The following is a 27663-nucleotide window of genomic DNA, read 5'->3' as shown; positions in this document are numbered from 1 at the left end:
TTTGTGGCTGCCCTGTTTTTCAAATATGTTAACCCCTTTCTATATCTGCTTGGTTTAGACTGATAGTCATATAGGCTCAAACACATTCTAAAAAAAAGAATCTACATGCACATTCTTAAAAAAAAAGAATCTACATTTTCCATTTTATTACTCTCCTTCCACACATTTTATGATTTTGATGTTCTTTTTTACATCTTCATGTTTATCCTTTTGCTGTTCCACGTGTTTATCATTGCTTTCACAGTAGTTTGTATTTTTTTTCTTTAATCGTCTGTATACTGGCTAATTTAAGTGATTTACTTTCCAATTGTGATTTCCTCCTTCCTATATCTGCTTGTTTTTTTTCAATTTAGAGAAGAACTTTCAACGTTTCTTTTAAGGTAGGTTTAGTATTCCTGTATTCTTTTAGTTTTTGCTTGTCTTAGAAATTCTTTATTTCTCCTATTTTAAGTGATAATCTTGCTTGGTATAGTATTCTAGGTTGCAGATTTTTCTCTTTCAAAACTTTGAGTATATTTTGCCACTCCCTTCTAGCCTATAGAGTTTCTGTAGAGAAATCAGCTGGTAGCCTTATGGGGGTTCCCTTGTAATTAACACTTTGTTTTTATCTTGCTGCCTTTAGAATCCTCTCTTCATCTTTAACTTTACCATTTTTATTATAATATGTCTTGGTGTAGGTCTGTTTGGGTTCATCTTGTTTGGGACCCTCTATGCTTCCTATATCTGGATATCTGTTTCCTTATTTAGGTTTGGGAAGTTTTCAGCCATAATTTCTTCAAATACATTTTCAATTCTTTTTTCTCTTTCTTCTCCTTCTGGAATCCCTATTATACATAGATTGGCATGCTTTATATTATCCCATAGGTCTCCTATATTGCTTTCATTTTTTTAATTTGGTTTTCAGTCTGCTGTTTTGATTGGCTAATTTTCATTACTTTATCTCCCAGATCACTTATTGCTTCTTCTGCATTATTCATTCTGCTATTCATTGCCTTTAGCTCAGCTTTCATCTTGGCAAATGAACTTTCTAATTTTTCTTGGCTCCTCTTTATAGTTTCTAGTTCCTTTTTACAGCAATTTGCATTTCTGTCAATAGCCTTTCTTAATTCCTTCAGTATTTTCATTACTTCCTTTTTTGGACTTGTGTCTATTAGACTGAAGAAGTCTGTTTCATTGTTTGCTCTTTCAGGGGAATTCTCTTGGTCTTTTAAGTGGGATTCATTCCTTTGCTTCTTCATTTTGCTTATATTTCTCTTACTCTGTGAGTTTAAGAGAAACAATTATCTACTGTAGTCTTGGAGGGCTATTTATATGTGGGAGCATCACAGCATAGCTTGTGTGGATTTAATATTTTTTGACTTAGGGGCTGTTTTTGGTTTGGATGCTTGCCATCTCTTTCCTCAGTGTGTGCTGGCCGTTATCCCCTTGATAGGGGGTGTGCAGGTGCATGGCCTGTGTGCACTCCCAAGAAGGTGGGGGCAGCGGTTGGTGCCCAGTCGTGGGATCCTCGGCAGCAGGTGTGGTCCGCGCCCGCCTCTTTAGTCTGAAATGGCAGCTGTGTCTCACGCTTGCCCCTGGAGCTCGTGTAGGCGGTGCCCTGCCACCTGAGAGCACTCTCCTGGAGAAGGAAGCTCCTATTTTGGTCCTGCCCCTCTCCTCATGTGCCCCCAGACAACGGTGCCTTGCCTCTCTGGCAGGCCCAGACTTCTTCCCGCACTCCCTCAGTTGTGTCACACCACACCCTAGCCCCCTCAAGCTGTCTCCACAAAGCCCACCACAGTCCTCACCCAGTGCCTGACCTCCAAAACCCAAGCCTCAGCACTCAGACCCTGCCAGCCCCAGCAGATGAGCATCTCAGGCTGGGGAGTGCAGGGCAGCGGCACCTACCATCTGTGCAGGTCTCTCTCTTCTTTGCCCTCCATAAACCAGTTACTGTGCTCTCCTCTGAGGCTCCACAGCTCCCTCTCTGTCCTGGCTGATTGCCCTGCAAGTGAGGGGACTTGCCAGGGTACGCAAACCTTCCCTCTTTCACGGCTTCCTCTCTGGGGTGCAGGACCCGTCCTGACTCCTTTTTCTCTCTTTTTTTTTTTCCTTTTTTCTTTTGTCCTACCCAGTTATGTGGAGATTTTCTTGCCCTTTTGGGAGTCTGAGGCCTTCTGCCAGCGTTCAGTAGATGTTCTGTGAGAATGGTTCCACGTGTAGATGTATTTTTGATGTATTTGTGGGAGAAGGTGAGCGCCATATCCTACTCCTCCACCATCTTCATCCGATCTCTGGGAGCTCATTGCTTTTGAGGCAACCTATTTTGAAGCTGGGCAGCCATGATGAAGTCTGTGACAGCTGTCTGCTCTGTCCTATGTCAATGGCTATAAGAACTCTTCAGAGCAACTAGTACAAAATTTGATTACAATTAAAATGCAACTATGATTTAATAGTCTAAAGTAAATGAACTGTACTGCCAAGAGAACTATGTTTTAAAAAACCCACAAAAACAAAAAAATCTTCGGGAAAGAATCCCAGTAAAAGAAAGGATCAAGTTAAATTTATTCCAAAATATGTCTGTGAGCTGATGTTGGATTTCTTCATCGCCGTGTTTCTGATATTCTGAGAAACACAACCATGTTAATACAGAAAAAAATGGTAAATGTATGGTAGTTTAAAAGAGAAGAATCATAGATCCTTCAACTTATTACTTTCATTTTCCTATTACCTTTTTAACTTAAGTAAACAATAACAATAAAAAATATTTTTGGATGCTTTTTGGTATCCAGTGACTTGCAGGTTAATTTGGATCCCATCATACTTATAAGTCAGTGGGACAAAGCCCCTGCTCACATTGAAAATTGTCTGAAGCAGAAGTCAGCATTTTTTTTTTTTTTTGGTAAAGGCCAGAGAGTATTTTTAGCTTTGTGGGTCCTATGGTGTCTGTCACAGCCACTCAATTCTACATTCCTAGTGCATAAGCAGCTGTAGATACTAAGTAAACAAAATAGCATGGCTGTGCTCTGATAAAACTCTGTTTTAAAAACAAAATCTATGGGCTGAGTTTGGCTGTGGACTTTAGATTGCCAACTGCTTGTCTAAAGAGTGAGAGCAAGGTAGATAAACATAAGGAAAAAGAATGCCTGCTTTTCGTGGGATAAATTGATAATTGCACTTCGACAGGAACAAAATGAGGCACGTTACCTCTACTGCTGGTTACACATTTGATTTGATATTTTTATTTATTAAATGTTTCTGTTAGCACTGAGTACTCATCAAGATGGCCTTGACATTTCCCTCAGCTTGACAAAACTTTAGACAGGCTTCTTTCTGCCTCTAGGCCCCAGGCCTCCCCCTCACCTTGGCCCTTAAAGAATCCAGAAAGTCTAACCTCAGAGGACCCTACCTTCACTTTCCTCAGAGCATTTATTTTAGAAAACTTACTATATTTTTTCTCTGTCCTTTTGAGATATAAAAATTTTTAAAGCCTCTTGCCAGTTTTTCAGCCCGGGACCAGCTTTCTCAAGGACCTGGGAGACATCCCTTTCAAATGTCCTCATCAAGGAAGATAGTTCTTGTTTCTCAGTCTTTGTGGGAGCGTAGGATCGTAACTTGGGTAGCTGCCTTACTCCAAGTTGTACTGCTACCTCCTGTCATGAGGGTGAGAGAAAGTTTATTGTTGCTTTGGGTAAGGCCAGTTAGAAAACACACATGACTGGGATTCTCCCCACTCCAGCTCTTAGAAACTCTCCCCTCCATCAGTCCACCTCAGCTCTTAAAAACTTTCTCGGGCTTCCCTGGTGGTGCAGTTGAGAGTCCGCCTGCTGATGCAGGGGACACGGGTTCGTGCCCCAGTCCGGGAAGATCCCACATGCCACAGAGTGGCTGGACCCGTGAGCCATGGCCGCTGAGCCTGCGCGTCTGGAGCCTGTGCTCCGCAACGGGAAAGGCCACAACAGTGAGAGGCCTGCATAGCGGGAAACAAACAAACAAAAAAAAAACTTTCTCATTTTTTATTTCAGTGAAGTTAAGTTCAGACTAAGTTCTGGTTTCTCTTCCCTATTGCATAGCCTTGAATAAAATGTTGCTCTCCTATTTAATTTTGTCCAGTGCAATTTTTGCTTTTATGGCACAAAAATTATCATCTCACCAGGATATTTTTTTTAAAAATCCTGTTGTTTGACAATCTGATAACTCCTAAAAAAAATTTGCTACCAACATAGGTATAATCTTTTCATTTACTATTCATTAGTGATCATTACTCGATGAAATTAATTATTTTAATAGGAAAATACATATGTACTCATTTTATATCAGTGTGTAGCTATCATAATTGCATATATATCAATATAATCATGCTTAAGAGAGATAAAGAGACTGGAGTCCCTTAGAGGGTCACTTGAATTCTATTCAAAGATTTACAAATTGAAATCTTGAATGAAGGAGTTACACATCTTTTATTAGTGCTTTGTAAGACGTTCTGGGTGCATGATAGAAAAGCAGAACATATTTGTAATTGAATGTATGAGAAGTAGAAATTGTTTATCAGAATTACATTTATTAACCTCTCCTGGCATATTCCTTCATGTCAGAAATTTTCAGTTGCCAAAAACAAGCAAAGTGGAACTTGAATGTTTAATTAAGCTGGCATAGGTATCTATTCTACCAATTATGTTGCATTTAAGTGTTTTAGAGCATACTGTATTGAGTGCTCATTTCTTGTAATCTGGAGAAATTTCAGAGTACTGGCATTCTTTTGTCAGGTTTTGAAACATAACTTTCAGAGATGATTTTGATCGTATTTTCCACATGATACGTTTGTAACTTGAGTCCTAAACTATTGTTGGCCAATGAATAATGCAGCCACAACAAAAAAATGAATAATCAACTTATCTTTGAATTTAAACTCGTTGCCTATTGAATCGGTAATTTTCTGTTGTTTTGAAACCTTGCTGGAGGGGATCAAGAAACATAACCAGAAAACCAACCAAACAGCAATAAAACAGATCTAGATTTATCAAGCCTATCTCAGAAGTATCCCCTCTTATTTTAAAAAACACAAAATTAAGAAACTCAGCTTCAAGGAAGAAACAAATGTCCTCTCTGTATAGTATGGATACTTAAAAGTTTGGGAAAGCACAAAACTGTTTAATTCTTTAGACTTCCCTAGACAACATTGCATCAGAAAAAGGAATCAAATCACAGTTTCTTTTGATATTTAAAGTCCCCTTATGCTTAGCCAGATCCCCAGGTAACTTCATAATCTTGCTGCTTTATTAGAGATTGCTTGGTTTCTTTCAAGCATACTCCCATTTCTTTGAAGATAGATTTGGAGCACAAATAAATAAAGGGGACGTATGTATTAAGCCATAGAGTCTGGATGTACATTATTAAAGTTTCCTCTTGTGTATTTCTCCTCATAAGCAGGAGCCTGAATCTATTCTGCTAGTAAATAAACTGAACATTAATACCAAACCTTCCAGTCCTCCAAGGTACCTCCTGCTTACTGTAAATGTTTCTTCCTTTTTACCAGAGAACATTTGCTATGAGGGCACAATGTATTAGTTCTATTTGTCCCATAAAAATCTCTCTTTTGTTTTGGAGCATTCATGTTTTGGAGGAAAAGGATTACAGTTTTCCTGTTTGGACAAGTGATTGATCAGGTACCTGGAGGATCTCTTCCCACATGGTAAATTCAACCATCCATCTAACATAAAAGCAATTTTCCAATTTGTGACAGTAAGAATGAGAGTCTGCTCTCTTTTTCAAAGGAGCACATTATTCCACATGTTTAGCATGAGGTCGGGCAAAAAACCTGTTTACATCGTGAGAATTCTGAGAGCTTTAGATGTTTTCCATCTGTTTATGCAAATATATATATTCTTAATATTCTGACAGACCACCTGTTCACCCCTGAACACAATCAGGGGAATTTCATGTCAAGCACTAAGGATTAAATCGTCCTCTAGAGGTGATTTCTGTCAAGCAAATACATTTTAACTGAGTGTTTAACAAGTCTTTCATTTATTTTAAAATGAAGCCCAAGATGTCTCACAAAATTTGAGATTCTGTTAGGCTATAGTCATGCCTCTATAATACCAAATAACAGAAAAGCATTAGGTCATTGTTTATTACATTGGCATGCTTAACAAACAACATATACTTTGGCACTGGTCATCTTTATATAACTCACATTTGAACCAGAACTGTTGAGATACACTTTACTTTAAAGCCACTAGTCATTGTATCTGTTAGAGCTATGAACCTGCTTTCTTTCTTTTTTTTTTTTTTGTAACATCTTTATTGGAGTATAATTGCTTTACAATTGTGTGTTAGTTTCTGCTTTATAACAAAGTGAATCAGCTATGTCTATACATATACCCCAATATCTCCTCTCTCTTTTGTCTCCCTCCCACCCTCCCTATGCCACCCATCTAGGTGGACACAAAGCACCGAGCTGATCTCCCTGTGCCACACAACTGCTTCCCACTAGCTATCTATTTTACATTTGGTAGTGTGTATATGTCCATGCCACTTTCTCCCAGCTTACCCTTCCCCCTCCCTCTGTCCTCAAGTCCATTCTCTATGTCTGCGTCTTTATTCCTGTCCTGCCCCCAGGTTCTTCAGAAACTTTTTTTTTTTTAGATTCCATATATATGTGTTAGCATACAGTATTTGTTTTCCTCTTTCTGACTACTTACTTCACTCTGTATAACAGACTCTAGGTCCATCCACCTCACTACGAATAACTCAATTTCATTTCTTTTTATGGCTAAGTAATATTCCACTGTATATATGTGCCACATCTTCTTTATCCATTCATCTGTCGATGGACACTTAGGTTGCTTCCATGTCCTGGCTATTGTAAATAAAGCTGCAATGAACATTGTGATACAAGACTCTTTTTGAATTATGGTTTTCTCAAGGTACATGCCCAGCAGTGGAACTAGCTTTAGGTCTAGTTTTCCAAGGAACCTCCACACTGCTCTCAACAGTGGCCGTACCAATTCACATTCCCACCAACAGTGCAAGAGGTTTCCCCTTTCTCCACACCCTCTCCAGGATCCATTGTCTGTGGATATTTTGATGATGGCCATTCTGACTGGTGTGAGGTGATACCTCATTGTAGTCTCGACTTGCATCTCTCTAGCCATTAGCGCTGTTGAGCATCCTTTCATGTGTTTGTTGGCAATACGTATATCTTCTTTGGAGAAACGTCCATCCAGGTCTTCTGTCCTTCATTTGAAGGATAAGCTAGTTTGTGTTAAGCAGTATGTATTGGTTCGGTCATTTGGATCATGTTTCTTAGCATTGGTGGCAGAGTGTTTGCCTAGGTACAGAATTAATAGCCCTTAGTAATGACTGCTGCTGGTGTGTATTTTTGTAAATGTTATGCACTTACTGAAAGGAATAAAAACACACACAAAAGAAAATGACTTTTTTTTTTTTTTTCCAAGGACAGTGTTGCTGCCTAAAAAAAATGATGCTGTAAAATAGTGAGAGCTTCTTTCTGAATAGCCCCTGATTGGGCTTTTTGTTTTTTTGATATTGAGCTGCATGAACTGCTTGTAAATTTTTGAGATTAGTCCTTTGTCAGTTGCTTCATCTGCAAACATTTTCTCCCATTCTGAGGGTTGTCAGCGTGTCCCCTTTATGTTTTACTTTGCTGTGCAAAAGCTTCTAAGTTTCATTAGGTCCCATTTTGTTTATCTTTGTTTTTATTTCCATTGCTCTAGGAGCTGGGTCATAAGGGATCTTGCTGTGATTTATGTCATGGAGTGTTCTGCCTATGTTTTCCTCAAAGAGTTTTATAGTGCCTGGCCTTACATTTAGGTCTTTAATCTTTTTTTCTTTTAACATCTTTATTGGAGTATAATTACTTTACAAGGGTGTGTTAGTTTCTGCATTATAACAAAGTGAATCAGTTATACATATACATACATTCCCATATCTCTTCCCTCTTGCGTCTCCCTCCCACCCACCCTCCCTATCCCACCCCTCTAGGTGGTCACAAAGCACCGAGCTGATCTCCCTATCCTATGTGGCTGCTTCCCACTAGCTAGCTATTTTACGTGTGGTAGTGTATATATGTCCATGCCACTCTCTCGTTTTGTCACTTTTTCATATCTTCACCATTCGCAGCCCTATATATTGCATTAGGAAGTTATGAGCCAAGATCGTTTCATTAATACCTTTAAAATTCTTGATACATTTTATTTAGTGTACTAAAAGTGGCATCTATTGCATAGTAATTTTATGGCATGTTTTGCATTTACTCATTAATCAGAAATTAGGTCTATGGTAAATTTTGAAAGAAAAAATTATTTTATGGGTGATTTGTTTAACTTCACAAAAATCTTATTTAATGATACATAAAGAATAATACAGGCTTTTTACATTATATACTTTAAAGGTTTTGTGGCTTTTTTAGCAAAGAAAAGTATAAAAGAAATTTTTACTTTAGTCAAGCAAAAATTTTAAAAGGAGTTGTATTACTTTGTTTCTATTGGTGCTAAAAGTTACAAAGAGACATAAAATCAACAATAGAGCAAAAGTTGAATTAACATTTAAAAACTATAAATATATATATAACTAAAATATTTTTCTGATTAGGGTAGTAAAACATGCTAATGGTAAATTACTTTTAAAAATACAGGATATATACACACACACACACACACATATATGTATTATATTTTACATCCTTATTGGAGTATAATTGCTTTACAATGGTGTGTTAGTTTCTGCTTTATAACACAGTGAATCAGTTATACATATACATATGTTCCCGTATCTCTTCCCGCTTGCGTCTCCCTACCTCTCACACTCCCTATCCCACCCCTCTAGGTGGTCACAAAGCACCAAGCTGATCTCCCTGTGCTATGTGGCTGCTTCCCACTAGCTATGTATTTTACATTTCATAGTGTATATATATCCATGCCACTCTCTCACTTTGTCACAGCTTACCCTTCCCCCTCCCCATATCCTCAAGTCCATTCTATAGTAGGTCTGTGTCTTTATTCCTGTCTTACTCCTAGGTTCTTCATGACATTTTTTTCCCTTAAATTCCATATATATATGTTAGCATATAGTATTTGTCTTTCTCTTCCTGACTTATTTCACTCAGTATGACAGACTCTAGGTCCATCCACCTCATTACAAATAGCTCAATTTCGTTTCTTTTTATGGCTGAGTAATATTCCATTGTATATATGTGCCACATCTTCTTTATCCATTCATCCGATGATGGATACTTAGGTTGATTCCATCTCCAGGCTATTGTAAATAGAGCTGCAATGAACATTTTGGTACATGACTCTTTTTGAATTATGGTTTTCTTAGGGTATATGCTCAGTAGTGGGATTGCTGGGTCATATGGTAGTTCTATTTGTAGTTTTATAAAGAACCTCCATACTGTTCTCTATAATGGCTGTACCAATTCAGATACCCACCAGCAGTGGAAGAGTGTTCCCTTTTCTCCACACCCTCTCCAGCATTTATTGTTTCTAGATTTTCTGATGATGGCCATTCTGACAGGTGTGAGACGATATCTCATTGTAGTTTTGATTTGCTTTTCTCTAACGATTAATGATGTTGAGCATTCTTTCATGTGTTTGTTAGCAGTCTGTATATCTTCTTTGGAGAAATGTCTATTTAGGTCTTCTGCCCGTTTTTGGATTGGGTTGTTTGTTTGTTATTGAGCTGCATGAGCTGCTTGTAAATTTTGGAGATTAATCCTTTGCCAGTTGCTTCATTTGCAAATATTTTCTCCCATACTGAGGGTTGTCTTTTGGTCTTGTTTAGGGTTTCCTTTGCTGTGCAAAAGGTTTCACGTTTCACTAGGTTCCATTTGTTTGTTTTTGTTTTTATTTCCATTTCCCTAGGAGGTGGGTCAAAATAAAACTTGCTGTGATTTATGTCATAGAGTGTTCTGCCTATGTTTTCCTCTAAGTGTTTGATAGTTTCTGGCCTTACATTTAGGTATTTAATCCATTTTGAGCTTTTTTTGTGTGTATCGTGTTAGGGAGTGATCTAATCTCTTACTTTTACATGTACCTGTCCAGTTTTCCCAGCACCACTTATTGAAGAGTCTGTCCTTTCTCCACTGTACCTTCCTGCCTCCTTTATCAAAGATAAGGTGACCATATGTGCGTGGGTTTATCTCTGGGCTTTCTATCCTGTTCCATTGATCTATCTTTCTGTTTTTGTGCCAGTACCATACTGTCTTGATTACTGTAGCTTTGTAGTATAGTCTGAGGTCAGGGAGCCTGATTCCTCCAGCTCCGTTTTTCGTTCTCAAGATTGCTTTTGCTATTCGGGGTTGTGTTTTCATACAAATTGTGAACGTTTTTGTTCTAGTTCTGTGAAAAATGCCAGTGGTAGTTTGATAGGGATTGCATTGAATCTGTAGATTGCTTTGAGTAGTAGAGTCATTTTCACAATGTTGATTCTTCCAATCCAAGAACATGGTATATCTCTCCATTTATTTGGATCATCTTTAATTTCTTTCATCAATGTCTTATAATTTTCTGCATACAGGTCTTTTGTCTCTTTGGGTAGTTTTATTCCTAGATATTTTATTCTTTTTGATGCAGTGGTAAATGGGAGTGCTTTCTTGATTTCACTCTCAGATTTTTCATCATTAGTATATAGGAATGCCAGAGATTTCTGTGCATTTTGTATCCTGCTACTTTACCAAATTCATTGATTAGCTCTAGTAGTTTTCTGGTAGCATCTTTAGGATTCTCTATGTATAGTATCATGTCATCTGCAAACAGTGACAGCTTTACTTCTTTTCCGATTTGGATTCCTTTTATTTCCTTTTCTTCTCTGATTGCTGTGGCTAAAACTTCCAAAACTTTGTTGAATAACAGTGGTGAGAGTGGGCAACTTTGTCTTCTTTCTGATATTAGTGGAAATGCTTTCAGTTTTTCACCATTGAGGACGATGTTGGCTGTGGGTTTGTCATATATGGCCTTTATTATGTTGAGGAAAGTTCCCTCTATGCCTACTTTCTGTAGGGTTTTTATCATAAATGGGTGTTAAATTTGGTCAAAAGCTTTCTCTGCATCTATTGAGATGATCACATGGTTTTTCTCCTTCAATTTGTTAATATGGTGTATCATGTTGATTGATTTGCGTATATTGAAGAATCCTTGCATTCCTGGAATAAACCCCACGTGATCATGGTGTATGACCCTTTTATGTGCTGTTGGATTCTTTTAATGTGCTGTTGGATTCTGTTTTGTAGTATTTTGTTGAGGATTTTTGTATCTATGTTCATCAGTGATACTGGCCTGTAGTTTTGTTTCTTTGTGACATTCTTGTCTGGTTTTGGTATCAGGGTGATGGTGGCCTCGTAGAATAAGTTTGGGAGTGTTCCTCCCTCTGCTCTATTGTGGAAGAGTTTGAGAAGGATGGATGTTAGCTCTTCTCAGTATGTTTGATAGAATTCACCTGTGAAGCCATCTGGTCCTGTGCTTTTGTTTGTTGGAAGATTTTTAATCACAGTTTCAATTTCAGTGCTTGTGTTTGGTCTGTTCATATTTTCTATTTCTTCCTGATTCAGTCTTGGCAGGTTGTGCATGTCTAAGGATTTGTCCATTTCTTCGAGGTTGTCCATTTTATTGGCATAGAGTTGCTTGTAGTAATCTCTCATGATCTTTTGTATTTCTGCAGTGTCAATTGTTACTTCTCCTTTTTCGTTTCTAATTCTATTGATTTGAGTCTTCTCCCTTTTTTTCTTGATGAGTCTGGCTAATGGTTTACCAATTTTGTTTATCTTCCAAAAGAACCGGCTTTTAGTTTTATTTATCTTTGCTATCGTTTCCCTCATTTCTTTTTCATTAATTTCTGATCTGATTTTTATGTTTTCTTTCCTTTTGCTAACTTTGGGGTTTTTTTGTTCTTCTTTCTCTAATTGCTGTAGGTACAAGGTTATGTTGTTTATTCAAGATGTTTCCTGTTTCTTTAGGTAGGATTGTATTGCTATAAACTTCCCTTTTAGAACTGCTTTTGCTGCATCCCATAGGTTTTGGGTCATCATGTCTCCATTGTTATTTGCTTCTGGGTATTTTTTTTATTTCCTCTTTGATTTCTTCAGTGATCTCTTCGTTATTAAGTAGTGTATTGTTCAGCCTCCATGTGTTTGTATATTTTACAGATCTTTTCCTGTAATTGATATCTAGTCTCATAGCGTTGTGGTCAGAAAAGATACTTGATACAATTTCAATTTTCTTAAATTTATGAAGGCTTAACTTGTGACCCAAGATATGATCTATCCTGGAGAATGAGCATTTGAGAATAATGTGTATTCTGTTGTTTTTGGATGGAATGTCCTATAAATATCAATTAAGTCCGTCTTGTTTAACGTATCATTTAACGCTTGTGTTTCCTTATTTATTTTCATTTTGCATGATCTGTCCATTGGTGAAAGTGGGGTGTTAAAGTCCCCTACTATGAATGTGTTACTGTCGATTTCCCCTTTTATGGCTGTTAGTATTTGCCTTATGTATTGAGGTGCTCCTATGTTGGGAGCATAAAATTTTACAATTGTTATATCTTCTTCTTGGATCGATTCCTTGATCATTATGTAGTGTCCTTCTTTGTCTCTTCTAATAGTCTTTTAAAGTCTGTTTTGTCTGATGACAATTGCTACTCCAGCTTTCTTTTGGTTTCCATTTGCATGGAATATCTTTTTCCATGCCCTTACTTTCAGTCTGTATGTGTCTCTATGTCTGAAGTGAGTCTCTTGTAGACAGCACATATATGGGTCTTGTTTTTGCATCCTTTTAGCCAATCTGTGTCTTTTGGAGGGAGCATTTAGGCCATTTACATTTAAGGTAATTATCGATATGTATGTTCCTATTCCCATTTTCTAAATTGTTTTGGGTTCGTTAATATAGGTATTTTCCTTCTCTTGTGTTTCTTGCCTAGAGAAGTTCCTTTAGCATTTGTTGTAAGGCTGGTTTGGTGGTGCTGAACTCTCTCAGCTTTTGCTTGTCTGTAAAGGTTTTAATCTCTCCATCAAATCTGAATGAGATTCTTGCTGGGTAGAGTAATCTTGTTTGCAGGTTTTTCTCCTTCATCAGTTTCAGTATGTCCTCCCACTCCCTTCTGGCTTGCAGAGTTTCTCTGAAAGATCAGCTGTTAACCTTATGGGGATTCCCTTGTGTGTTATTTGTTGTTTTTCCCTTGCTGCTTTTAATATGCTTTCTTTGTATTTAATTTTTGACAGTTTGATTAATATGTGTCTTGGCGTATTTCTCCTTGGATTTATCCTGTATGGGACTCTCTGTGCTTCCTGGACTTAACTATTTCCTTTCCCATATTAAGGAAGTTTTCAACTATAATCTCTTCAAATATTTTCTTAGTCCCTTTCTTTTTCTCTTCTTCTTCTGGAACCCCTATCATTCGAATATTGTTGTGTTTAATTTTGTCCCAGAGGTCTCTGAGACTGTCCTCAGTTCTTTTCATTCTTTTTTCTTTATTCTGCTCTGCAGTAGTTATTTCCACTATTTTATCTTCCAGGTCACTTATGCGTTCTTCTGCCTCAGTTATTCTGCTATTGATCCCATCTAGAGTATTTTTAATTTCATTTATTGTGTTGTTCATCGTTGCTTGTTTCATCTTCAGTTTTTCTATGTCCTTGTTAAATGTTTCTTGCATTTTGTCTATTCTATTTCCAAGATTTTGGATCTTGTTTACTATCATTATTCTGAATTCTTTTTCAGGTAGACTGCCTATTTCCTCTTCATTTATTAGGTCTGGTGGGTTTTTATCTCGCTCCTTCATCTGCTGTGTGTTTTTCTGTCTTCTCATTTTGCTTATCTTACTGTGTTTGGGGTCTCCTTTTTGCAGGCTGCAGGTTCGTAGTTCCCGTTGTTTTTGGTGTCTGTCCCCAGTGGCTGAAGTTGGTTCAGTGGGTTGTGTAGGCTTCCTGGTGGAGGGGACTAGTGCCTGTGTTCTGGTGGATGAGGCTGGATCTTGTGTCTCTGGTCGGCAGGTCCATGTCTGTTTGTGTGTTTTGGGTGTCTGTGGACTTCTTATGATTTTAGGCAGCCTCTCTGCTAATGGGTGGGGTTGTGTCCCTGTTTTCCTAGTTGTTTGGCATAGCGTGTCCAGCACTGTAGCTTGCTGCTCATTGAGTGAAGCTGGGTGCTGGTGTTGAGATGGGGATCTCTGGGAGTTTTTTGCCGTTTGTTATTATGTGGAGCTGGGAGGTCTCTTGTGGACCAGTGTCCTGAAGTTGGCTCTCCCACCTCAGAGGCACAGCACTGACTCCTGGCTGCCGCACCAAGAGCCTTTCATCCACACGGCTCAGAATAAAAGGGAGAAAAAGTAGAAAGGAAGGAAGGGAGGGAGGGAGGGAGGGAGGGAGGGAAAGAAAAGATAAAATAAAGTAAGATAAAATAAAATAAAGTTATTAAAATTAAAAATAATTATTAAGAAAATTAATTTTTTTTAAAGAATAAAAAAGGCGGACGGATAGAACCCTAGGACAAATGGTGGAAGCAAAGCTCTACAGACAAAATCTCACATAGAAGCATACACATACACACTCACAAAAAGAGGAAAAGGGGAAAAAATAATAAATCTTGTTCTCAAAGTACACCTCTGCAGTTTTGGATGATTCATTGTCTATTCATGTATTCCACAGATGCAGGGAACATCAAGTTGTTTGTGGAGTTTTAATTCGCTGCTTCTGAGGCTGCTGACAGAGATTTCCCTTTCTCTTTGTTCTCACAGCTCCCGGGGTTCAGCTTTGGATTTGGCCCCGCCTCTGTGTGTAGGTTGGCGGAGGGCGTCTGTTCTTCGTTCAGACAGGACGGGGTTAAGGGAGCCGCTGATTTGGGAGCACCGGCTCACTGAGGCTGGGGAGAGGGAGGGGCACGGAGTGCCGGGCGGGCCTGCGGTGGCACAGGCCAGTGTGACGTTGCACCAGCCTGAGGCACACTGTGCGTTCTCCCGGGGGAGTTGTTCCTGGATCCCAGGACCCTGGCAGTGGCGGGCTGCACAGGCTCCCCGGAAGGGGTGTGGATAGTGACCTGTGCTCGCACACAGGCTTCTTGGTGGCGGCAGCAGCAGCCTTAGCGTCTCATGCCCGTCTCTGGGGTCCAGGCTGGTAGCCGCAGCTCGCGCCCGTCTCTGTAGGTCCTTTAAGCAGCGCTCTTAATTCCCTCTTCTCGCGCACCAGGAAACAAAGAGGGAAGAAAAAGTCTCTTGCCTCTTCGTCAGGTCCAGACTTTTCCCCGGATTTCCTCCCGGCTGGCTGTGGTGCACTAACCCCTTAAGGCTGTGTTCACGCCGCCAACCCCAGTCCTCTCCCTGCGGTCCAACCAAAGCCGGAGCCTCAGCTCCCCGCCCGCCCCGGCGGGGGAGCAGACAAGCCTCTCGTGCTGGTGAGTGCTGGTCGGCACCGATCCTCTGTGCAGGAATCTCTCCGCTTTGCCCTCTGCACTCCTGTTGCTGTGGTCTCTTCTGCTGCTTCGAAGCTTCCCCTTCCACCACCCACAGTCTCCGTCCGCCAAGGGGCTTCCTAGTGTGTGGAAACCTTTCCTCCTTCACAGCTCCCTCTCACTGGTGCAGGTGCCGTCCCTATCCTTTTGTCTCTGTTTATTCTTTTTTCTTTAGCCCTACCCATGTACTTGGGGACTTTCTTGCCTTTTGGGAGGTCTGAGGTCTTCTGCCAGCATTCAGTAGGTGTTCTGTAGGAGTTGTTCCACGTGTAGATGTATTTCTGGTGTATCTGTGGGGAGGAAGGTGATCTCCGTGTCTTACTCTTCTGCCATCTTCCCCTCCGAAAAAAAAGGATATAGTTTTTTAAATAACAAAAGTTTGTAGCTCCACCCAGAGATAACACTGTGACCATTTTATTTGGTTATTTTTGCTGTATAAGTGTGTGTGTGTGTGTGTGTGTGTGTGTGTTTGCATGCACACACAAGCGCTTGTATGCCTGTTGAGATAATGTACAAAGATGTTTGCATTCTGCTTGTTTGGCAACCTACAGGGTCCTTTGAATCAGTATTTGTTGACCACCGGCGTGTTACCAGTACTCACCTGCAGATCTTATAATGGCAGGTGAGCCTCTAAAAAGGTTCCCTGTGTGCCATGACTTTATTCTAATGCAGTTTGCTTTTAGATTGGGCAAAGATATTTACCTGCTCCTATTGGTGGGCTCTTTAAGTATGAGAGCTGGATTTCTTTTCCTGGATAATGTAAACAACTTGTGAATTCTTATCTTGCTATAGCAGAACATAAAAGGTTATAGATAATCCCCACGGTATACTATTCCCTGTGTTCTTCCAACCCTTTCTTCTTACTAGCTTCTAATCCCGTTGCCCATTCCCATTGCACAGGTTGTATTGCAGTCTTGGGAGTTGTGTACTCTTTAATGGATGTAAAGTGAGAAGATGTGGGAAACACGCGACAGGTTTATTGCGTCTGGAAGCCATTACCATGGAATAGGAAAGTGATCAAAAGCCTTGCTGGCCAGCTGCCTAGGCCTCGCATTTCTGATATGGGGGTGTACAGTGTATGGTTCCCAGAAATATCTTCCCGTTTCTTCTCTAGTCAGGTGAATATTTTAGGAGTTTAGACCAGGATAGTCACTGAATATCTCTCAGTCTATCCAGCTGCCCTAAACTTAGGCAAAGTCCCTCCCAGATATAGGGAAATCTTTGATTGATACCCCTAATTTCCAGTGCTGTTATGACTTTACATCATTTATTTTTGTTTTCATGGCCATTTCCATGGGAGGTTCAGAGGGGTAGATCATGAACAGCTGATTACCTCGCATCATACCCTAGAAGTTATCTCAGTTAAATCTGAATCAGAAAGTACAATATTTCTGTCCGGTCTCTAAGATGAATGCATGCCTAATGCTCTGGAAAATTTAAAATACTCTCAGTGTACCACTTAAAATCAGAATACAATTCACTTTCAAAGTTGTGATCATTATGGCATTAACTGCTATGCACTTCAGCCCAATGTTCACAAAGCAATTGGATGTTGTGATAAACTGTCATACTCAAAGTAAACAAGCACATGTCCTATACACTGACGCTACATAAATACCGTTAACTCATATCGCTGTCACTGGTTTTCATTAAATACTTACGGGCCAACTCCTGTGTACAAGAAAACACTATGCTAGAAGTGGGCTGGATTAGATGACAATTAAGCATGAACTAAACACATTCTGGAAGAAACAGATACATACACAAGTAATATACAACATTAGAGAGGGAGGAAGATAAATTAAGAGAAGATCACCCTGGTGGTTAAGAAAGATGCTTCTGAGCTTACATTGCCTGAACTCTAATCCTTAATCATCTCACTGCTCTGTGACCTTAGGGAGAAAAAAATTAGAAAAGGAAAGAAATATTTAATTACAACAAGTACAGAGAGGGAATGAGACTTTAGAAGCACTGGCAAAACCAAACCAAACCAAACCAAACAAAAACGTAACATTTCTAAAGGCTACCTAGTTTACACGGTGTTCTTATGCTGTTCTTGATGGAAACAGCAGCTTTCCACCTGGTTTTAATACATTCAGAGGTCATATAATGAGATTTAATACATTTTCAGATATAGCATGGCTAAACTCCAGTTCAAAACTGTTCTGTTAGGAAGTTCAGGTTGTTAGAGAAATATTTGAGGTTTTATATTTTGGAGACCAGAAATAATGTGATTATGTGATTTTCAGATTATCTCAAGGTGGAGAATATTTTGTTCCTTATGACTGTGGTATATGAAGGGCTTAGTCATATTGGAAGTGGGGCAGAAATGTCATTTTTTGCTTCTACACTTCCTAAATTGTTTTTCTGCTTCCAATACCTACTCATTTCAATCCATTTTTACACCCTTTCAGGGTTATCTTTCTAAATTCATCTGACAGTATCCCTTCCCTCTGTGAGAATTTCAGCTAACTCTGTGTAGTTCACATGAGAAAGTCAAAGCTCCTTAGCTAAAGACCAGCAAAATCTATCCTTGATCCATTTTTCCTTGGTCATCTTCTGCTACTTCTCACTTTTCATCCTATTCTGTCTCGGTGCAACCCCGTTACTCCACTAACACTGATGTTGTTGCTGTCACAATGATGTTTATTTGTCAAGTCCAATAGTTGTTTTATGTTCTTATAAGACTCTTTCAGTGCACCTATCAGCATCAATCATCCTTCATCCTTCAAACCTCCTATTCCAGTGTTTTCCCTAATTCCATTGCCCTGGCTTTCCTTTGACCTATTTTTTTTTTTTTTTAAAAGGACATACTTTTTAAAAAATCTATTTATTATTTATTTTTGGCTGCATTGGGTCTTCGTTGCTGCGCACAGGCTTTCTCTAGTTGTGGCGAGCGGGGGCTGCTTTTCGTTGCTCTGTGCAGGCTTCTCATTACAGTGGCTTCTCTTGTTGCGGAGCACAGGCTCTAGGTGTGTGAGCTTCGGTAGTTGTGGCACGTCGGCTCAGTAGTTGTGGCACCCGGGCTTAGTTGTTCCACAGTATGTGGGATCTTCCTGGACCAGTGCTCAAACTTGTGTCCCCTGCATTGGCAGTCAGTTTCTTAATCACTGCACCACCAGGGAAGTCCCTATCATTTTAAGTTTGATCCCAGTCATAGAATTTACTTATTCGTCTTCCACTAGTCCCTTATATATCGGTGTTTCCCAGTTTTCATTTCCTGACACTGTTCTTCATTCTGTATAATTCCCCTGAATGATCTTACCCATTTTCGTGGTTTTGAAGTGATCCCCAGATCTAAGTGTCCAGCCCAGGTCTCCAGTAACCCGGTGGACATTACTTTATGGAAATCCTACAAGCACCTTAAGCTCAAACTCGACTGGACACATGACCCGACCTTACAACCCCTTTTTCTCCTTTTTAGTTCCCAGCTCACTGGGCAGAAGTACCCCTCACCCAGCCTTCCACACCGAAGCCTTGGAATTTCATCACTTCTCTTTCTTCTCTTTCACTCCGTATCAAGCACTGAGTCCTGACAGTTTTCCTCTCTTAATATTTTTAAAATATATTCCCTCCTCCGTATCTCTACAGCTACTGTCTTAGTTCAGACACCCATCATCTCTTCCCTTTATAGCCTCCTAATTGGACTGTTTTCTCAGTCTCACCTTCCTTAAGCCATCCTCCTAAAATCCCCTCCCACCAAATCTATTTTAAACTCAACTCTGATGATGTCACTTCCTACCCCATGTAAACAATGAGAGATTGTTGGAAGTAATTTTTCACTTATATTGACTCTAAGATTTTGAGTCTTGTTTGAAAAAATCTTCTGACCTATATAATAGGTCCAACTTGCCTACCATATTGCACAAGACTATCGTACATACCCCTCACTTTGCCTCTGGTCATATAACGGTCTAGAATGTGCTCCTGGAAATTTGGGCTCCACCAGCCTAAAATTGCTAGGGTTCATTGTAAACAATATTTTGTTTCTTTCCATTGTGACTTGGTTTTAATTATTCCATTCCTTTGGAATATTTATATTCTTTATCTATCAGCAATAGCAAGCCCTGTGCTTGCTCTGGCTATCTCTTAGTCATACATTGACTCTTAGCCCAGCATCATTTCAAGAAGTCTTCCTAGACAGCGCCCCCACCACCAGGGTGCAATACACACACTCTAATTTGGTGTTTCATAGCACTGTTATGCTTTTCTTTTTCATAACTTTCTCAAAATTGTATTACATTTCTTGTGTCACTGATTCTCCCACTAATCTGTAAGTAAACTCATTACTGTATACCCAGTATCTAATACAGTATCTGGCTTTCAGACATGTTCAGTAAATACCTATCAAAGTAAATTCTAGGGACACTAAACTCTCCACTCTGCCATGGCCATTACATAATCACTCATCCTCTAGACCTTGACTCAGATGTTTCCCTCTGACTTCTCCTATACTAGGTTCACCACTAGTGGACTCAACTCAACCTTTGGACCTTTGCCATCCATCTCCAGGCCTCATTCCTCCATCCCATGGCCCACTCAAACCGTTACATACCTCTGTAACAGCACTTTCTCTTGTGTAACAAAATGAGGTTTTAACGTGCATGCCTCTGAATTAGGGTATACATTAATTTTTTACACCAGGACCATGTTTTAATCAACTCAAGATCCCTATCAGGAAGAATAGTCCCAGAAATATAGTAAATGTGTAGTTGTTAAAGGGAGAATACTCTGCCCAGATGCCTTTAACATTAAAAAAAAAATGAAAGGTTAAGGAGTAGAAAAACAATAGAATCAATTATAATTCTATTTTTCATCAATTCTGATAAGAGAAAGTATTATAATTATACTATTTGGCTATAAATTGAATTTATTTTTTAGAGAACAGCAGTGTGAATGGCAGTTTATTTTCCTGTTTTCTAATTGTTTATGAATAATATGTATTAACATTAAATTATAAACACAGCAAATATTTCATTAAACTAAGAAACTCTAAATTACATTTATTTACATAGCTTTTTGCCTATATTACCCATAAATTTTCATATCTAACATAAATTATTTGTTAAACCTCTCATTTTGGTTGTAAAACATTGCTTTGGGATTGCAAAGCCACAATTTCATAGGGCATTTTCATCATTAAGATATTGGCTGAATCAAGTCAAAGTATAAAATAGACAAAGCTTGGTTGTTGATATCCCTGGTCTTCCCATATGGCACTCATTTTTCCCTAAGATGCCTTATAATTGCATCATCTTCAAAATAGAACTTTCTATTTCACTTATCAGATTCACAACGTGGAACGCCTTAAGCAGAATATTCATATGTTCCTCCATTGTTCTACTTAAAGTACCTGCTGAGCTGTTGCTGCTGCTCTTACGGGACAACAAAAATCACTGGGTGGCAGCTGCAAGCAGTACAGACTAAGTAACACACCTGCATTAGGAGAATACTAATTCTGGTTTAAAACCAAGAACAAGATTATTCATTCTGGTGACCTCCAGAATCTCTTTAAATAGATAATGCCTGCTAAGGAAAATAAACTTCTGGTCTTTGAGTTCCTCACCAGTTTATTTTGACAGTTGGTGATCGTCTATCTCTTGTTCCCACCTAGGTATGTATATTTCCCTTTTGCCATCTCCCACACTATCCCATTTAGGCATTGCACATTCCATATCTCTTGACCTCTGACTTGGGTCTAACAAATCTAATTATTTGACAGTTATGAAAAAAGAAAGAAATGTGATACCATATGCTAGTTTTTATTTAATTTCTATTTTTAATATATTTATGTCACTTATGGTATTCTTAATAGATATAAATTATAAGTAGTGTATAATAAAGTCAAAATATGCATCATTTACCTAAAAGAAGAAAGTAGTGATCATCTAATTCCAGGGTTACATCACACAGATCATGTAACTCTCATGGCATACTTTGCTCTTCATGATCCTCAAAGATCTGTGTTTAAAAATGTAGCCTAGGGCTTCCTTGGTGGCGCAGTGGTTGAGAGTCCGCCTGCCGATGCAGGGGACACGGGTTGTGCCCCGGTCCGGGAAGATCCCACATGCCACGGAGCGGCTGGGCCCGTGAGCCATGGCCGCTGAGCCTGCACATCCGGAGCCTGTGCTCCACAACGGGAGAGGCCACAACAGTGAGAGGCCCATGTACTGTAAAAAAATAAATAAATAAAAATAATTTAGCCTATATTTATTAGCTAATCGAAGTTAGATGAGTGGCCTGGCTAAAGTCTAAGAAAAGCAACATTTCCAGGACCTCCATCCATTTCTTTTGAGCTGCCACTTGGAGCGTTTATTTATGTGGGTACATTCTGTGCTTGTGTTCAATAATACAAAATTCAGAGATGCCTTGGTGTTGGATAAATTACTGAGATATGAGAGCAAAATAGGATCAGATTAGGTAATGAAAATTGCTTTCTTCCATGGGTATTTTATCTTTTCACTTTTATCACAAGTTGTGCTTTCAATTTTTAAGTCTTTTGTTAGAATTCAAATGAAACAATTTTTCCTGAGAGAAGTAATGGAATTGAACACTTGATGCTTCTGATGTCTGTAAATGATACTGTTATTCAATGTTTAAAAGAAATGGTCTTTAAGCATAAAGCTGGCATAATTCAGTTTGTCTTCACTGTTCATTTGTTTGCTTAATTAAATTCTGGCTTTAGCAAAACCTCAATAAACAAAACTCCTTGTGGAAGATACTCCTTAATAACAAAAGCTCTCAAACTGGACTCAGGTCAGATGTTAAGTTGACTTGTTCAATCAGTGTGCAATGAAAGGAGGGCCTCTTGTTTACCTTATTGGTGTGAGAGGAATACAAGTGTGAAAGAACATTCTGGTTGCAATTCAACATTTCAGGAACTGAAGTAATTGAGGACAGAGTTGCCAGAGAAAGGGAAACTCCTGGATTATTGCTTTTCGACAGTGTTAGATTCCACTGGAAATTGCACTTTTTGTGTGTACACACAACACTCCCAGTTGAAAGAAATTATGCACATATCCTTGTGGCAAATCACATTCTAATTAAGCCACTTCACATTTGTGAATGAGAAGTTTTTAAAAGGCTGAAATTGCTTTCTCTTTCAATTAGTAATTGTAAGAGTTTTCTCTCCTTTTCATAGATAAGAGGAGAGGAATTACTTAATTGCTGATGTTAGAGGATACACTGCTATGTGAATTAATTAGATTCTCTTTTTAAAGCACTTAATGTTTTTGTCTTGCAGGCACTTTTCATGTCTGTCTTCTAAATACATGTGCCCCGGTGTCCCTGCTGTAATGAGTACCTTGCTGGCAAATATAAATGCTTTCTATGCTCACACAACTGTTACAACGAATGTACAGGTTTCTGCCTCAGATCGATTTGCCGCTACCAACTTTGGTGTAAGTATTATTTTTTGAACTTGAAAATTCCACATAACTTATGGGACTTAGATTTTCAAGGAGCTTTGGATTCCAGATATTCTTAGAATCTTACTGCAGAATGTACATCTTAAGGAGTATCTCTTAGTGTAATAGACTAAAGCTTAAAATTTATTTGAAACGTGTTCAGTGAAATACCTTTATTTGACAGTCAGTAGGTATCTTCATTAAATTAAATCTTCATATCGGGAATGGCTTTTCCAATGGAGGAAAACATACATTTTGTGATAGAGTACTAGGATTTATAGAAAAGCCTCCACGTAAGCAAATTTGGGATTAACCATGGAAGATATCATTCCCTTGTAAATGTGAGCTCAGTTGGCTTCTCTGGAGCCTTTTGGGCTCCATTTGCACTTCCTCTTGGTTTCTACTGGTACTGATGGATAAAGGCATATCATCTAAGTAAAAAAAATGTTAGGAGTATAAAGAAGCCAAGAAAACTATCTGTATCTAATTAAAACTGTCCACCTGACAATCAAATGCATCAAGAACACACTGAAAAGTAAAAATGCAGGACCCTAAGGAGTCTCAAGTATTTATCTGTTGTACCTGGTGCTAGAACCCATTCTCCATAAGCATAATTAAATTGAAATTGACAAGACTAGAAATAGGATATAAATAAACAGTAATTCCAGTAAAGTGGTGAAGATCTAAACTGAGAATTAGTGGAGATGGGGTAGGAAGGACAAATTCCAGAGCTTTTCAGGGCATAGAATCAACAGCACTTGCTGTCTTTAGGTACATGAACAGTGAGAGAAAGGGAAAGATGCTTGGAAAGATTCCCAAGGTTTTCACCAGGGCAGTTGGTAGGCGGTAGCTCTGTTCAGTATCCCTGTGAGACAGGTAGTTCTGTACTCATTTGTTTGTGGAGGAAACTAAGATCCATTGTAGGAAGGTGATTTCCATGACACCATAGTTGCTCTTGTCACTGCACTTCCAAATCGGTTCACTGAATAGATTTGTGTTATTGATCATGTTGTTAGAAATCAAATTTTGAGGTGTGTGTCATAAAGTAGAAACAAATGAGACCCAGCTAATAAAAGGGTGTAAAGCCAATAGGGGAGAAAATGTGCTGCTATGTTTACTCTTTTCTTGTCCTTTTCATTTAAAAGAAAACACATGTGAAGTATGTGAGATGAGTTGGAATGAATTAAAAGAAAAAGTAATTGTTATTTAATGACAGTCAAAATAAATACTGGTAGAAGAGAACACTATCTGGGTTAAGAGTCATGGGGTTTGAGTTTGTATTCAAATTTAACAAGTCAGTTCAGTCATTCAAGCCTCAATATCTCAATATGTTCAATGAGGGTAGAAATTATTGCTCTGACATGTTTCTCAAATTTAAGATGAAAATCAAATGAAGTAAAAGATAAGCTAGTTTGTAAGAGTTGAAAGTGCTCTATAAATATAAGGTATGAGGATTTCATCTCTCCTGCCTGTCCTCTACTGTTGTTAGACAGAATGGCTCTTCTAAGAGCTGGGACCAAAGAAAATTCCCTAGTTAGCTCAACAAAATACTGTTATGACCATCACCAGATCATAGAATAGTTTTTGTTATAAAAACCTCATGAAATTGTTTTGCTTTTAATATTCTGCCTGGGTATACTATAGAGAATAAGCTAACCTTGTGGAACACTGAGTCTTTCTACCTCTGAGAAAGAAGATGTGTTTATGTGACTAATTTCCATAAAAGCTACCTGGAGGAAAATGAGATAGTATGCTCCTTTACTTCATGCTGACCCAAAGAAGAGAAGCCAGATTGATTTCACTACTTTGCAGTGTTTCAGTAGCAACATAGTTATAACAAAGTTCACTTTGTAAATCAAATAACGTCTTGTAGGACAGGGTCAAAAAAGAAATCTTTCTTCAAACTACATCTTGATAAGTTAGTGATTTAATGTGTAAATTTGACTAAATTTTTCTCTACCTATTGAAAATAATGCTAGTTGCTCAGTCAAATATAATAAGTATAAAGCTTCCCACCTTCACTTGGCCTGAAGTTGTTATTTACCTGACTTCTGAAGTTGATACTGTCACTTGTGAATCAGGCAGGAACACTATTGACCCCTTTTTATCTTTCCTAAAGGTGTAATCCAGACATTTTTGAATCTCAAAAAATAAACCAGTGGAAAAGTTTTCTTACCTATGAGGACTGTAAAACAAACAAATATTTAAGAAAAGGAAATCATTACTCTTTCCAATCCAAACTTTTTGTGTGCATATGTTATTTAAAGTCATGCTTTGGATGAAAAATGTTCAAGAATAAAGTGAAAAGAACAGAACCATTGAGTGTGGAGATGAGAGAGAAGCAAAGTTTGCTGAGGAAAGTGATTAGAGAAATTGGGTAAAAATGATGATAAAAATCTGACGTTATTAAAGACAAGGTAAAAATATTTTAAGAAAAGAGGAGTATATTGCATTGTCAGCTGTTGCAAAAAGTTCAAGTAAGATGGCGAGAGGAATGAGCCTGTTGGCTTTGGCAATTAGGAGGTCATTGCTAAGTGAAGCAGTTGAGGTTAAAGCCTGATTTCATAGAGATCTTCAATGAATGGCATGTATGAATAGCTGTGTCAATTAGGGTTCATTTATTCCCTAAAATATAATGCAGTCATTAAAAAATCAAGCTTTTAAAGAAAAGTGTATATAATTGAGCAATGCCCATTAAAAATGACAAATGAAAATATATACATATAAAAATCTATATATAATCTAATTCCAACATTGAACACACACACACACACTCACACACACACACACATATACATATATATATACGGGTTTAGAAACAAGCCTGAAAGAAAATGTGCCAAAATGCCAATAGTGTAGCCACTTGGTGGGATTACAGCTAATATTTTCTTGTTTTTGTTTTGTATTCATCTTTATACTAAAGTTGTACATTTTTCTATATTGTATCTGTATTTTATAATAATGACTAAAAGAGGGAAAGTGGGTGATTAAATAGAGACTAACCTGTTAAGCAACTTGAATGAGAAGGTAAGAGAGAGATTGGTCAAGAGTGAGAAGGTTTTACCATGAAAAAAGAGATGTTACTTTTACTGCGTGGTTGGGTAGGAGTTTTTATTATTTACTAAGATCAATTTTAACATATTTATAGATTGTTAGGACAGGAACTAGCTGCAAGAATGAAGTTGCAGATTTATCAGATGGAGAATAAGTGATATAATAACATCTCAGAGGAGAAAGAAGTAAATGTAGTCAAGAGGATGGAAGGAGGGACATTCTTTGGAATAAGAAAGGACAAGTTCCTATTCTGAAATTTGAGGAAATGGTGTGTGAGTCCTTGCAGAGAATGCTAAGCTTCTGATATAGGAGTGAAAAGTTGATGGAATCATACTATATTTCCCTAATCTTCTCTGTGGTTGTCTACAGGACAAGAAATGCTTATATATAAGACAAGGGCTATGATAGAGATGCACAAGGTAGAGGAGGCTGGAAAAAGGGAAGGAAATAGAAAGACAAACGCTTCAGGCTCACATAAGAGGAATTCCTAGCATAAATCTGTTGTTAAAACAATTCATGTGGCTGTGAGTTTTTCTCAGAATTTCTCAGCTTTCAGATTCTGATGTAGTAACATATAGCAGAAGGTTGAAATTTCCCACACACACAAAAAATAGAGATGATCGAAGGGTTAGGGAATTAGCATATAGGTGACACTATCAAAAGAAAGTTGAAGTGATTCACCATGGGATCTAGGTTTGATAAGTGGCACCATGATAGAGACAGAGATAAAGGATTTGGGTAGGAACATCATCCATGTAGTTAAGATTTCAAAGGGGGAAGCCTCAGGTCCACGATGTATCTCTAGGAGTAGGTTGTTGAAAACTGAGTGTAAAAACAGTGGTGTACTGGAGCTAGTTTGTACCTGCTAACAGGCAGTGATTGCTGAATTTTTAGGACTATTGAAGGCTGGTTGTTGAGTACAGCCATCTTGAAACTGGAAATACTGAGAGTATTTATACCATGAAAACTGTCAAATGCTAAAAATCAAGGCTTTTTTCTTTTGGAGAGATGGTTTTGTTGCACACCCTTGAATGCAGAGATTGCTGGGAGTCAAGCTTATCAAAGAACTTGATTGGATAAAACATCTCCATGGGTGTTGAAAACACCGTGGGTAGAGCAAGAGTTGGAAAGGAAGAAAACTCCATGAGGTGGGGGTCAGTTTTTCAACTTTGAAGAAAAGTCTTTAGGAAACTTATTTAGTTAGTTATCTTAAGACACAAATAGCAAATTATTAGTAAAATTGATGTTTAGCTCAATTTTTTCTTGAGCATAGATACCCTCTGACATAGCCAGTGCCCTGCAAAAACAAGTATGCTAATAAATATTTCCTTTTCATTACAGGTATTCTTTTATTTGTTTGCTTGTTCATTCAAGACATATTTATGTGATACCTCATTTAAGGCACTATGGCAGGTAGTAGAGGGACTGAAAGATAAATGTTTACCTCTGTTCTCTGGGTCTTATACTCTAATGGGATAGTCACCTAACCATGTGTAACAATAACCATAAATCACTCCCCAAATGGGATAAGTGTCAAAGGAGTTCATACTTGTAAATTTGCCTTGAGATTGAGGAGGAGAAAGTGATGGATACTCTTCAGAGGCTCATGGAAGCTTGCCAAAAGGAACAGTGCTTTTAGGAATGAGTAATATTTTTCAAAGTCCAAGAAGTAGAAGGAAAACTACCTTAGGTCTTTGAAGTAAAGACAAGGAGAAGATACAAAACTAAGTTCAAAGTGTGTGTAAGGTAGCCTGCCTAGTGAA

At 38.4% G+C, this 27663-nt stretch overlaps 1 protein-coding gene across 2 annotated transcripts in view; it reads left to right on the top strand.

Moving 5' to 3' along the window:
* Positions 1–27663, top strand: part of UNC13C (unc-13 homolog C) — a 586631-nt gene that overhangs the window by 279566 nt on the left and 279402 nt on the right. For both annotated transcript variants that reach the window (XM_032622977.1, XM_032622978.1), the window contains one exon: positions 22684–22840. In XM_032622977.1, coding sequence (XP_032478868.1) covers positions 22684–22840 — 157 coding nt within the window. The remainder of the gene's footprint in view (positions 1–22683; positions 22841–27663) is intronic.

The sequence above is a fragment of the Phocoena sinus genome, chromosome 2 (assembly GCF_008692025.1).
Source record: "Phocoena sinus isolate mPhoSin1 chromosome 2, mPhoSin1.pri, whole genome shotgun sequence".
In the NCBI taxonomy this organism is placed as follows: domain Eukaryota; kingdom Metazoa; phylum Chordata; class Mammalia; order Artiodactyla; family Phocoenidae; genus Phocoena; species Phocoena sinus.
The sequence above is the reverse complement of the archived record's forward strand: the minus strand, read 5'-3'. Positions and strand labels throughout refer to the sequence as shown.